Source organism: Urocitellus parryii, chromosome 1, assembly GCF_045843805.1.
Source record: "Urocitellus parryii isolate mUroPar1 chromosome 1, mUroPar1.hap1, whole genome shotgun sequence".
Classification (NCBI taxonomy): domain Eukaryota; kingdom Metazoa; phylum Chordata; class Mammalia; order Rodentia; family Sciuridae; genus Urocitellus; species Urocitellus parryii.
The window spans coordinates 51,935,317-51,950,635 of NC_135531.1; the positions used below are offsets into that span (position 1 = coordinate 51,935,317).

The 15,319-nt window shown below is 33.2% G+C and overlaps 1 protein-coding gene across 1 annotated transcript in view; it reads right to left on the reverse strand.

The window, feature by feature from the left end:
* Positions 1-15,319, reverse strand: part of Trim23 (tripartite motif containing 23) — a 38,646-nt gene that overhangs the window by 2,392 nt on the left and 20,935 nt on the right. Inside the window, exons 7-10 of the mRNA XM_026390820.2 lie at positions 9,617-9,751; positions 4,952-5,081; positions 4,296-4,406; positions 2,882-3,006 (exon numbers count right to left, since the gene is read on the reverse strand). Coding sequence (XP_026246605.1) covers positions 2,882-3,006; positions 4,296-4,406; positions 4,952-5,081; positions 9,617-9,751 — 501 coding nt within the window. The remainder of the gene's footprint in view (positions 1-2,881; positions 3,007-4,295; positions 4,407-4,951; positions 5,082-9,616; positions 9,752-15,319) is intronic.

Below are 15,319 nucleotides of genomic sequence, written 5' to 3' on the forward strand. Positions count from 1 at the left end.
TCAATAATTATTCTGAGATAAACAACAGAAAAATTATTTAGAGTTTTGGTAAAAATGATTTGTGTGTGTGTGTGTGTGTGTGTGTGTATTTTGCAAGAATAACCTTATAGTGTAATCAGTGAAGGTCTAATCTGAATGAAGGATACTGCCCAAGTCAGTAAAAGAAATTAACACATATATACTATAAAAATGGTTTATAAAATTAGTTCATTACACTCTCTCTCTCTGAATGCCCCTTGCTCCTATTTTCCAAGAACAACACCAGTAACAATTTCTTACATATTTTTTCCAGAATATTTCCATGCAAATAAACAAAAAGAAACATTTGAGACTTTCTGAAACTAGGGGGTTTAGGATTTTTTTTGTTTGTTTTATTTACAATGTTAAAGTAAATATATCTTTCCATTATCAACACATTCAGATTTTTCACCTTATATTTAACATCAGAATTGCACTCCCCTGTGGGATGCAACATAATTCAATTAAGCAATCCTATACTGAATATTTAATGATGTGTGCTTATGTGATTAAAAATCCATATACACAGTTGGCCCTCTGTATCATGGACTCTGCATCTGTGGATTCAATCAACAATGGATTGAAAATATTTAGAGGACTGGGAGGGGAAGGGAGGGGGCATGGGGTTAGAAATGATGGTGGAATGTGATGGACATCATTATCCAAAGTACATGTATGAAGACAAGAATGGTGTAAATATACTTTGTATACAACCAGAGATATGAAAAATTGTGCTCTATATATGTAATACGAATTGTAATACATTCTGTTGTCATAGATAAACAAATCAGAATAAAAACTAAATAAATAAAAAGAAAATATTCGGGAAAAAAATTGTCTGCAATGAACAAGTAAAGACTACTTATTATTACCTAAACAAAAAAGTTTAAAAACTATTAGCATAGCAATTACATTGTATTAGGTTTCATCCCCAGTACTACCAAAGATATTTGTAATTATAAGTAATCTACAGATGATTTAAATATTCAGGAAGATGTATGTAGTTATATGGAGATACTATGACATATAAAACAGACTTGAGCATCTGAAGATCTGGGTATCTGCAAGGGGTGCGCTGGAGCCAATGCCCCACAGATACTGGGGGACAAATGTATACATATATACATTGATACATATACATACATAAGTTTATATATACTTATAAAATTATCTGTAGAATTATATTTGGATATTTGTCTATTAGATGCATTACTTTAGAATTTCAGAGTAAAAGGGTATACGCATTTAAAACTTTGAAATTATTCTCCAAGAAAACGACTCAGTTTAATTAATCATACCAATAGTGTATGAATCTCTGAGAATTATGAAACAATGTCATCTTTAACAACCTGATACTGTTTTTCACTATATAATTGTTGCAGATTTTATGCCAATTTTTTTTTTTTGTGTGTGTGTGTGTGTGTGTGTACGTATGCAAAACACTGGGATGTGACCATTATGTGAAGCTGTTTTTGTTTTTGTTTTTTACTGGAAATTGAATTCAGCAGTGCTTTACCACAAAGCTACATTGCAGTCCATTTTAAAATTTTTTTTAAAAATTAATTTTTAGACACTGTCTCACTAAGTTGCTGGGCTGGCCTTAAATTTGTGATTATCTTGCCTCAGCCTTTCACATGTGAGGCTTTTAAAAACTTGTGCCAGTATTACTTAAAAATCATTTATTACAGACTGGAGACATAGCTCAGTGGCAGAGCACTTGCCTAGCACATGCAAGGCCCCGGGTTTCATCCCCAGTACTACCAAAGATAAAAAAAAAAAAAAAAATCATTTATTACTAAACTGGTTTAAGATTAGGATGCATGGAACACTTGTGAATAACATTAATGTGGTAACGGTTATGCAGTAGAATAGGGTAAATGCCCTAATTGTGTATCTTCCATTATAAGTAAGGGTAAATATATCAGTTCTTATGGGGAAAATTCCTTTTTATTCATCTAACACTTCCCCTTCTGTGACATTCTTCAACTTCACTTGTACTCCTCTTCTTCTACCTATACTTAAAAAGTATTCTTCATTCTCTTAGAAGCTTAGGCTCATGATCTAGGAATCTTCAGCTGCTTTCAATCTTTCATCCTCCCCTTTTACTCACCAATTCTTCCTCTATAAAATCTCTCTAGTCTGCTTCTACCTTTGTCTTCCTCTAATTCAGTACTGTTAACTTTAATTATTTCAGTTTACTACATCTCCCTGTCTATTCCCTTGTCCTGACTCACTCCACATTCTAATCCCAGAATTACAATCAAATTTTTAATGATTCTCCTTTTCTAAAGCATTAAATCTAAATTTCTTGATCTCACCCTGTCAGACTTTTGCAATGTGACCTCATCTATTATTCTAGATTTTCTTAATCCTCTGCCTGTTCCTCACATATAGTCTATTTGATGCTCCCTAAAAACACTCATGCTATTATTTTATTCATCTGTAATGTTCTTTCCTTCACATGGAGACACAAAGTCTTATCCATAATTTCAACTACTATCATAATTTCAACTCAAATCCTACTTTTTACAAATCTTATATCACCTTTAGAACTACTCTCTCCTTGCTCTCCATAACCCTTTGTTAATATTACTGAAGCTACTTATCAGTTTTGTTTTATTGGAATTTCATGTTTTTGCATACATACACAAGATTATCTGGTGAGCATCTATTACCTTATTTCTTTTTTATATACTCCAAAATACCCAGTACAACACTTTCCATGTAGACTGTATTCAAAAAACACAGCAGAAATTTTAAAAATATCTCCTGCGTGGACTCTCTTTGAAATGTTTCCAGCTGCCTTATGCCAAGTAATACACAAAACTATTAAAATAAGCATTTTTATAAAAAAATATATTACCTGTTTGTTAGCAAAAATAAGGAGCAAAGCATCCCGGAGTTCTTTTTCTGTTAACAACTTTGCAAGTTCACTGTGTGCTTCACTAATTCTGTCTCGATGACTGCTATCAACAACGAATACAACAGCTACGGAAAGGAAGGAAGAACAGCAAGGGGGGTAGAACAGAGGGAGGGAGGATAGGGAGCACAAGGAAATGCGGAAGGAGGGAGGGAGGGAAAAAAAAGAAACCCACAAAATATTCAATAAGTTACTTAAGCTTCAGTAAATGAACCAAATATTATATATTATATTTATATATATTATGTATATTAGTATATTAAGGCAACAGTTTATTGACCATCACTATCTTCATATAAAGGCTGCCTATTTAATGACAGGAACACCTACTAATAAATTAATGGTATGATCTCAAGTAGTTAACATAATTTTACAGGTCTAGTTTCTCCATCTATGACAGGATTTATTATACTTGTTCTATCAAACACAAACTGCTTTTAATACTTTTAATGAGTAAAAATATGCTTCTCGTGATCTACGTATTGATGCTACTTGTTCTCTGAATATTATTTCCTTTACAAAAAGAGTCTTAAAAAATTGAATATATCACCATCTTTCTCTCTCCAAAGTATTACTCTCTGTAGGCTAAACATCTCCAGACTTTCAACCATTCCTCACATCCAAATTCCTTTTTTCAATTAACTTTGGCTTCATACTAAATGTAATGTCAAAAATTTAGCAAAAATAATTATCTAGTCTCCCACCTAAGGTGGAATGTAGGATGAGAAGCATAAACTCATCTTGGGGTGTGAATCCAAATGTGAATAAAAAGTAAGTGGAATAATATAGTTTGGTCAAGTGCAAGCCCTTGTGGGTTCCTCCACAGATAAGAACTAAGTATAAATGAAAAAGTGGTGCTATAAGAGATTATAATGGGCTACGTGCTGAATTGATAAGCAGAATCATACATCATAAATTCAACTTTATACCACCATATTGCCAGTGACCACATCCACAAGAATACAAACATATGTTCGTTAACTATTAAGTGCAGCCAAAGGGGCTGGGGATATAGCTCAGTTGGTAGAGGGCTTGCCTAGCATGCACAAGTCCCTGGATTCAATCCCCAGCACCACACACACAAAAAAAGAACAGCCTAAGTTAAGCATTCTTTAATTGCCTAAACATCTAAACCAAGTATGGTTTTTATTCGACAATAGCGTTTTATCATGTATAAGTCAAAAATATATACTGCAGCCTTACCACCATAACTTTTTAAAAAATAAGATGCTGGACACTGATATATAGCAAAGTATTTAACCAACATGTACATATCAGTTTTGCTAATTAAATTAGGGTGCTATAACCCATCAATCCTAAACTATTTTTAAATGAAGATTTCACTTCTAATTCTTACCTTGAGTATTGAGGTAATAGTGTTTCCACAATGGTCTTAACTTGTGTTTTCCACCTACATCCCAAATAGTGAATTTTAAATTTTTATATTCTACAGTTTCCACATTAAATCCTGTTTAAAAAAAAAGTTACTTTAATATAGTACTTTTATACAGTACTTCTATTAAAAAGTTTCTTCTATAGAGTTTACAATGAATGACATATCAAATATAGGCAACAGGAATTCTGCATATAGCAATAACTACTGAAGCCCAACCATCTCCATACCTAGTCCTGCATGGGGAATGTAAACCTTAAATAGCTGCTAGCCTGTACAAGGTTCCTTAAGACCCTGGAATCCATGTATCTGCCATCTGCCAGCTCTGCACCAATACTTTATCCCTAACCCTCAGCCAGGGTAACCAATCCTCTATTTCTTCTAACTGTCCCACCAATTCTCTGTTCCTTCTTACTACAGCAACATCCACATTTCAACCCATAGCAACTGACTCTTACACTGTTTTTTTTTTTTTTCCTCCAAAATGTTGGTGGTTTCAAGGCAGAAAAGAGCCCAACTGTACAAAAATCAAAGAAACCCAGAGAACTCAGCTGTAATCAGGATTTGACTATAAAATGTTTAGTAAGGTTAAAAAAAAAAAAAGGCAACTTTATACTTACCAATTGTTGGAATGGGCTGCATGAACTCATCCTGTTTTAACTTAAACAAAATAGTAGTTTTTCCAGCACCATCTAATCCTAATGTAACAACTCGAATTTCCATTTTCGGTCCAATGTGAACTCTATTGTCCTTTAATTTTAAAAAAAATTAAATCTTTCAATTTTGATAAGTTAGAAAGTAACAGCATTTGCACTATTTTCCTTACTTATACAGCACCTTTATTATTTTCATCTCTCTTATGCATTCCTCAACCAAATGCGATCTGAGTTATATCCCTCAAAAATCCCCTAAATCTAATTTTCTCAAGGACATGAATTTCTCCTAATGGCTAAATCTGTCCATAGTAAAACTGACCACTCTGATTTTGTATATTTTTTTTAAATACACATATCTATTAATTTTCCCAGAATTTCTAGTTCAACCAAATCTTCTTTCAATAACATGTTTCTATGCTATACTAAACAATTCAAATTCAAACCAAACTATTAAAAATGAAACTGCTACTTAATTTCCAAAAATACCTATTGTTAGTATTTTCCTATACACACACTGGCTAACATATACAAATAAAACAAATACAGGTATTAAGAACAAACTTTATACAGTGCAACTAACATTTTTCACTCAAAAGCATATTATGGAATCCTTGGGGTTTTGGGGGTGTGTGTGTGTGTGTGTGTGTGTGTGTGTGTGTACAGTTTCCTAGGAATTGAATCCAGGGATGCTTTATCCCTGAGCTAACATCCCCAGTCCTTTTTTTATTTTTATTTTTTATTTTGAGAGGCTCTCATTAAGTTGCTTAGGGCCTTGCTAAGTTGTTGAGAGTAGCCTAGAACTAGTGATCCTCCTGCCTCAGCCCCCCAAGTCTCTAGGATTACAAGTGTGTACCACCATGCACAGCTGGAGTCCTTTCATTTCAATATATACAGACAAAAGTTACTCTCTTAAATATTTCACTATATTTCTTGAACCCACAATTTAACCAATTTCCAACTGTTAGATTATAGATGATTTCTGATTTTTTGTTATTTACAAAGAATGCTATAATGAACATGCGTGTATATGTTTCTAGCTGCAGAACCTCTCTCAGTTCTCTCATTTATAAAATAACAACAAAATGGTATCAAATTTACCCAGGATTGTTGCCGGGATTAATTTTTTAAATTATTCTTTATCATAGTTCCTGGCATGTAAGTATCAGAAATTATGTGACAGAAATTATTTTGGTTCCTCTTTGGGTTTTTCTTTTCTTGGCTTTTATGATAGAAAATTTTCTTGGTTTTTACATGCTTTTCAGACTCTTCTTATTTTTCTTTCTCTTACCACTTAAATGTTGGCATTTTGACATTTTATATGAGACTTCCTTTTTTATTCGTTGTACTCTATTTTATTCCATGAGCTTCAATTATGGAATATGTGATCCCAAATCTATACTCAGTTCAGCACTAAGCCTCAAAAATAATATATAAACCAGAATATCACTGTGATAACTCTAGAGAACAACTGAGAAGCTACAGCACTCCGGTCAATAAAAAACCAAGAAGGAAGCTAGCTACGTAGCTCAATGGTAGAGAACCCGGATGGCAAATACAAAGTCCTAGGCTGGATCCCCAGCACTGAAAATATATACATACATTCATAGCATACATAGCATACATACATACATACAGTCAAGAAGACATTCCAGTGAAAGGGACATTCTGAACCTTGCCCATTCCCTTACTGGAAATAATAAGGTGTAAACAGGTACAAAACACTAGTAGGCTAAATTGGACAACAGATTAAAAGGACTATACAACATGACCGCATGGGATTTATATCTGAAAGGCAAGGACTACTCAACATCAATCAATGTAATTAGCAGAATGAAAGACAAGAAAAACATGATGATCTTAACTGATGTAGATAAAGTATTTGACAAGATTCAATACCATTTCATAATAAAACAACAAACTAGGAATAGAAGAAAACAGAAAATAGGCATGCTCACTCACTCCTGCTCATGTGTCCTCTTCTCTCTATATACATACACACACACACACACACACACACACACACTCACAGAAAGTCCACAGTTAACATCATACTCAATGATGAAAAGCTGAAAGCTTTTCTTCTAAGTCAAGGAATAAAGCAAGGATGGCCACTCTTGTAACTTCTATTCAACATAGTTTTGGATTGATTATCCTAACCAAAGCAATTAAGCAAGCAAAAGAAAAGGCATCCAAATAAAAAACGAGTACATAAAATTCTCTTCACAGATGACATGATCTAACATGTAGAAAACTCTTTAAGATTCCACAAAAATCTATTACAATGAATTTAGCAAGGATGCAAAATCAACATGCAAAAATCAGTTACATTTTTATACACTAACAACAGTATCAGAAAGAATACTTAAGAATAAACTTAGCAAAGGGGGTAAAAGATTTGTACACTACAAAACACAGCTATAGGAAATTAAAAACATCATAAAAGAACATTCTGAGTTCACAGACTGGGAAAATTAATATTGTTAAGGTGTCAATACTACCCAAAGTGATCTACAAACTCAGTGTAATCTCTATCAAAATTACAATGACACAGGCTGGACAGCTAAGTGGTAGCTTGTTTAACACATGCAATGGTCTTGGATTCAATCCCCAGTACTGCAAAAAAAAAAAAAAAAGTAAAAATAAAATTTCCAATGATATGTTTTTGCAGGGAAAAAAAATCAATCATCCTAAGGACTCTCAAAGGACACTGAATTAGCTAAAACAAATTTCAAAAAGAACATGGTTGGAAGACTCACACTTTCTGAATTTAAAATATTTTACAAAATTATAGTAATGAAAACCCTGTGGTACAGACATTAAGGCAAGCACAGACAAAAGAATAGAAAGCCCAACAAGGTTGTCAAAGATCACTTAGTGGAGAAAATATAGTCTCTTCAATAAATGTGCTAGGGGAAACTAGATATCCATATGCACATACAAAAATTAATTCAAATTATAAAACTTCTCAAAGAAACCAAGATCCATGACACTGAATTTGACAATAATCTTACGGAACATGACACCAAAAGCATAGGACACAAAAGCAAAAGTGAACAAATGGGTTTATATCAAACTTAAAACTGCATAAAAGGACAGAATCAACTGAGTGAAAAAGCAAAAAAAGCAATCTATAGAATGGAAGAAAATATTTGTAAACTGAAGATTTGACAGGGGATTGGTATCATATATAGTACTCCTACAATTCAAAAACAAAAATCAAATAACTCAATCAAAAATGGGTATATTATTTGAATAGACACATTCAAAACAATATAAAAATGACCAATAAAAATATGAAAACAAGTAAATTACTAATCATCAGAGTAATGCAAATCAAAATCAAAATAAGATAAAACCTCACACCAATCATGATAGCTACTATCCAGAAATAAATGGAGAACAACAGATGTTGATGAAAATGTGGAGAAATTCCAACTCTTGTCCACTGAAGGTAAGATTGTAATATTGAAAACAGAATAATGAACTGGGCATGGTGGCACTCGCCTGTAATTCCAGTGACTTGGGAGGCTGAGGCAGGAGGATCACCTCAGCAATTTGGATACCATCTCAAGGAAAGAAACAAACAAAAAAAGGACTGGGGATGCAATTCAGGGATTAAGTGGTAAAGTACCTCTAGGTTCAACCCCCAGTACTAAAAAAGGAAACAAACAACAACCAAAAATGGGTGGAAAGGACAAGGTTAGAAGCCAGACTTCTCTGAAAGACCCTGTTTTGACTCTAAACCATGTAAATTTTCATATAATTATAGTAGAAAATTATTGCTTTAAAAAAACTCTTCCTAAAAATAGAAAATAAAATGGAGCTCATGAACCTTTTCTAATCAAGGTGAGCCCACTATTTTAAAAAAAACAACAAATATATCAACAAAATGCCAAATCTGGACCTTGTTTGAATTCTGGATTCTTTCTCAAAAAAAAAACTGTTAACACAAGACAAGGGAAGTAGCCCAGTATTGTAGCATTTGCCTAGCATGCATAAGGCTGTGGGTTCAATCACCAGTAGGGAAGAAAAAAGAAAAAAACTTAATAATTTGGAAAACATCTAGGAAATCTGAATACTAAATGTATAGTTGATAACAGTGAAAATATTAGAAATTTATTTTTAAACTTCTGGGTGAAATTTTGGTTAATTTCTTAAAAAGAGTTTAGAATACACATTAAAATATTTAGTATATGTAAGATATAATATAAGGATGAAATAATAAAATGTTAGGATTTGCTTCAAAATAACAGATGACTTCATAGAGAGAAGGAATAATAAGTTTATACTTGTTAAACTGAGTGATGGGTACAGGAAGATTCATTATATCTTATTTTTCCTATTTTTCTACTGGTAAAAAAATTTTCTTAGAAATGCTTGCTACCCACATTAATACACATTGTATATATGTATTGAATTACCAAAATAAACTTCATGAAGATGTACAAATTTTCAAAAATTAAACACTGTTTAAAAAGTAAACCAATTCTACTTGAAAGCTGGAGGGGAGTTCTTAAAAATCTTTTAACTCATAAATTTCCCAGTTCTCTCCTCAAGCTGATTATTATGAAATGTAAATCAATTGTAATTTTCTAGAAAATATCCCTAAAAACAAAGTATAGTAATTACCTTTGTAAAAGTGACAGGAATGCTGGCATCCAACTGAATATGATCTGCAACCTCTGTAAATTGCTGCTGCTGTTTCTGCAAGGTTTCTAATAACCTTTTAATTTCCTGTTTTGCCAAGACAACTCTACAATCATCCTAGAAAGGGGAAGAAGAGTATTTCTCATAAACTTTTTCTTAAAGAAATAGAAACTTACCATCATCAATTTGCAATAGAAATTCATTCAATATATAGTATTCAAAGTTAATTTTAAAGTAAATTTTAAAAAGACAATAATAACAGGGCATTAATAATAACTTAAGGGCATATCAACAGATAAATGAATAAATTGTAGTATACTCACAAACAGAAGACTACATTACAATGAGAATAAAACAACTACATGTGATATGAATTTCACAAATATGGAGTAACAGAAGACATGGCATAGAAAGTTCATACAGTATGATTCTACTATGTTAACTACCAAAACAAGTAAAAATAAAATATACATTAGAAATCAGAAAAGCTGGTTTAACCTTGTAAGTGAGGATAGAGAATGATCAGAAGGAAGGATGAGGGGACTTCTGAGGTACTAACAATGTTGTATTACTTGATGTGGGTGCTGGTTACACATCAGTGATTAGCCTGCAAACTGAACATATATGCACACATTTCTGTATGTACACTGAACATCTATAAAAATTTTAAAAATAAGATATACATATATACATGTATTGATTTTTAAAAATGGGGGGGGCTAAAGGTCAAACTGTGAAATTATCCCTTTCACTCCAGATCCCTAGGCCCTCCACTCAAAATAAAGCACTGTCCAATTTCCTATTATTCCAGAATATTCTGTACATATACCAATATAGTCTTCATAATATAAAAATCTCCCCAAAATATGAAAATTCCATTAGAGCAGTGGTATTATCTGTTTAGCTCACCATTGGAATATTATTATTAGTTCACAGCAATTCTGCTATTCTGGTTCCTTAGAACAAAAACATGGAAGTCATGCTTGTTTTCTTTCTCCCTCATACTCCACATAAAATCTGTCAACAAATTCTATTAAATATCTGGAATGTAGGCACTTTACGCTTGATTTAAGCCACTATTATTGCTAAGAGCCACAGCCAAGTAATATGATGCATGGCACTTTTGGTTGTAAGGTGACGCCAGCAAGCCATTGAGATGATATGATTATGTTAAGATTTGCATTCATATGGATATTGGACTCCTGCTGTTCACCTAGGCCTGCTACAGGACTCCTGGAGAGTTCCCATTGGTTGGGGAAGTACAGTAGGAGGGAATTCCTGGGGAGGAACTGGTTCCAGGCTCTGGGAGAACACCACCAAGTGTGGACCAGCTGCTTCCCAGACATGTACAGGGGTATTGGCGGCATTTTCAAAAATAAAGTTTGTTCCTGCTTGAGTGGCTCGTGATTCTGTGCCCAGCCAGACTGCGGCATATTATGTCTCATCTGAAATTCTATAAGAGCTTCCAACTTTATACCTTCATCTTCCTTCAATCTATTTTTTTTACACATTTGCCTGAGGGATTCTTTTAACAAGTATGATCAAGTCACTCTTGTGCTCAAAACACCACAATGGTTGCCTTATCTCAATCATTAAAACTGAAGTTCTTATGGTGGCCCAAGGGCCTTCCTTTCATGTAATTTTCTACAATCTCTAATTTCAGCTTTTATCACTCTCTCCTTATTCTATTCTAGCCTCTTTTGCTCTTCCTTGAGGTCAGAATTCATGTAGCCCTAGGGTTTTTACTCTAACCTCCTCAACTAGAATGTCATCTTCCTATTAAGGAATGACCTAATTCCTTCACCTTCTTCTTTGAGTCTTTTCTCAACTCTTACCTTCTCTCAATAATGCTTACTGTGACTAATGATGCAGCCTGCTGTACCAAAAGAAAAAAAAAGCTTGTAGAGTTTTTTTTCCTTCCTCTTATCATTTTCTAACATAGTGTTTACTCATTTAGATATAGTTTCTGTTTATTATCTTCTTACTGCTAGAATGATAATTCCACAAGATTCTGGTCTGTTTTATTATGTTACTAATATTTCCTAAGTATGTAAAATATGGATGGCATATATGGTAGGCAGTCCACATCTAAGCTCAATATATAAATGTACAATATTCAGCATCTATTATCATCTAGAATTTAAATGAAATATGATTTCTTTGGAGGAAAGAAATTATTTAGGTTTTTTCCACAAAAGTGAAGATAAATTTGTGATGTTCCATTCATTCCTCTGTTCAATTTTCTCTACTGCAAGAATTGTTAAGAATATTGGCTAGAGTTATGGGACTGTGGTTATAAAAAAGAATGATTTCTCACAACACACAAAAATTATTCAAGATGAATTAAACATTTAAATGTAGGATTCAAAACATGAAACTATGAGAAGAAAACATTTAGGGGAAACACTTCAGAACCATGGACTGGGCAGTTTTTTGAGTAATACCCCCAAAGCACAAGCAACAACAAAAAATACAAATGGTTGGGCTGGAGATGTGGCTCAAGCGGTAGCGCGCTCGCCTGGCATGCGTGCGGCCCGGGTTCGATCCTCAGCACCACATACAAATGTTGTGTCCTCCAAAAATTAAAAAAATAAATATTAAAATTCTCTCTCTTAAAAAAAAAAAATGGTATTACCTCAAGCTAAAAAGCTTCCACAAAGCAAAGCAAACAACAGAATGAAGAAATAATATATAGAATACAAAAATGTCTGTAAACTATACATGTAACAGGAACTCAGATCAATAGCAAAAAAAAGGAAAAAAACCCTCCAAATAATCCTATTATTCAAAGGGCAAAAGAGCTTAAACAGACATTCTTCAGAAGACATACAAATAATCAAAAGGCACAGGAAAAAATGCTCAACATCACTAATCACTAGGGAAAGGTAAATCAAGACAATGAGCTACCACCTTATTCCAATACAAATGGTTAATACCTCAGACAAAAGATAACAAATGTTGGCAATGATGTAGAGAAAAGGAAACCCTTACGAACTGCTGGTGAAATGTATTTTTTGGGGTTTTGTTTTATGGTGTTTTTTTTTCCAGACAATGTCTCATTATGTTGCCCAGGCTGGTGTGGAACGTAGAGGCTCAAGTGATTGTCCTATTTTCAGCCTCCTGAATGCTGGAAGTACACGCATGTGCCACCACAGCCAGTTATTGATGAGAATGCAAATTTTATAGCCATTATGAAAAAAAAGGCATGAAGGTTTCTCAAAATATAAAAATAGGAGACTGGGGTTGTGGCTCAGCAGTACAGCACTTGCCAAGCACATGTAAGGCACTGGGCTGGATCCTCAGCACCACATAAAAATAAATAAATAAAAATAAAGGTATTGTGTCCAACTACAACTAAAAATAAATATATTTTTTTTTCAAAAATTAGAACTACCATACAATCCAACATTTCTACTACTGGGTATATATCTAAAGTAAATTAAATCAGTATGTTAAACTGATATCTGAACTCCCATATTTTAAAAAAATTTTTTAAAAAATATTTATTTTTTAGTTGTAGTTGAACACAATATTTATTTTATTTATTATTTTTATGTGGTGATGAGGATCAAACCCAGGGCCTCACATGTGCTAAGCGAGCACTCTACCACTAAACCACAATCCCAGCCCTGAACTCCCATATTTATTACAGCATTATTCACATTCACCAAGACATAGAATCAATCATAGTATCTACCACATTTTCTTCATGAATGCATAAAGAAAATGTGATGTCTATATACACATAGATACTATTCAGCAATTCAAAGGAAAAAATTCTGTCATTTTCAGCAAGATGGATGAACCTGAAGAACATTATATGAAGGGCAGAAAGCCAAATACCATATTTACTCATGTGGAATATGAAAGTATTATTCTCATGGAAGTAGAGAACAGAATGTTACTTACAAAAAGGCTCAGAGGGTAGTGGGGAAAGGGATGAGAAGTTGGTTAATAGGTACAAAGTTGTAATTAGAAGAAATTAACTTCTGGTATTCCACTACACAGTATGGAGGCAACAATGTACATACTTTTCCCAAATGCTTAGGATAGGAATTATTTCAGGTTTTGAAGTTTATAGGATTTTGACATATTTACATGTATTTTACCAGCTGAACATGCCTAATTCAAAAATCTAAAATCTGAAATCAAAACTTTTTCACTGTGTGTTATCACTCAAAAAGATTCAGATTTCAGAGCATTTGGAATTTTGGATTTGTGGATTAGCAATGCTCATCCTCTACTGTATATTTCAAAATAGCTAGAAGAGAGAATTTTAAGGTGATACATGTGCTAACTTCCCTTAAATGATAACTATATAATGTATACATCAAAACAGCACACTATAGCCTATAAATATGTACAATTATTATGTGTCACTTAAGTATTTAAAAAACATAAAAAATTAACAAATTCATCTGAAAAAATGAACCTAAAACCTCAATTTCACTTACATTAATACCATGTCATTAACACTTGCCAGCCATATTGCCAAAATGCTTAACAAAAAGAATGCTGTTAAATATTTCAATAACTATGAACATAATTTTTCTTTTTTAAAAAAATTTTTGTAGTTGTAGGTGGACAGAATGCCTTTATTTTATTTGTTTATTTTGATGTGGTGCTGAGGCTCAAACCCAGTGCCTCATGCATCCACTGAGCTATAGCCCCAACCTATGAACATACTTTTTCATAAAATAAATATAAAAATACTTTTCAGTACTCAAGTAAACACAATTTAGGACATGATTCCATTCTAAATTTGCTATTTAATCACCCATCATGAACTGAACAAGTATTTATTAAGCTCTACCTATAAATAAAAACTATAGAGATACAAAGATGAAAAAATACACCCAGACAGCATCTAGGATCAGAAGCTACATCTCACACTTATTTGAACACAAAGAACTTAATATGAAGAACTGTGAACCAGATGTAGTTATTAACTAGATAAGTGAAAGAGTAGGCAGGATGAAGGTAGCAACTCTAGGAAAAGGGCTAGGGAAATAAAAGGAAGATGATAGAATCATGAAAACTTAAGACACTCAAAGAAGGGAACAGACATCTAAGAAACTCAGCCTCCTCATATAAGGACTGATATTTACAGGAACCCCAATCAATGAGAACCCACAGGAAACTGCTTCCTGCCTTCCAGCTTCACTCTAGGGCCCTGTACTGGCAGCACCTAACATGGAACCAGCTGACAACAGATGTAGTTTAGAGTTCTAACACCAGCCTCACAAAGCAAATGGTAAAAAGAGTAGAATTGGAGTTGAAAGAAAATATATGGCATACACATTAACTATTACAATTCAATGTGATAAGAATTAAACAACTCTAGACTGATCAGGTTACAAGCTGGCTACACTCATGTAAGTGTGATCAGAAATTTAAGAGAAAAAGCTCTACAATAGCAAAAGGTTTAATTTATCATAACTTAAAAACAACATAATTATTGGAAGCACATCAATAAAGACAAGAAAGACTGCAGCCTTTCTGAAATTCTGTAGGTAATAGCTATCATTATATTTCCCACTTATGAAAGCAGATCCAAAACAAAAATGTGCAAGACTGATGTTTTTATTAGAACAGTGAATCTCTCTATTAAAAAGTAAAAAATCTGCAAACTAGGAAACAAATTGCTTATGATATCTCAACCATCACAAAACATATTTGCTGTGA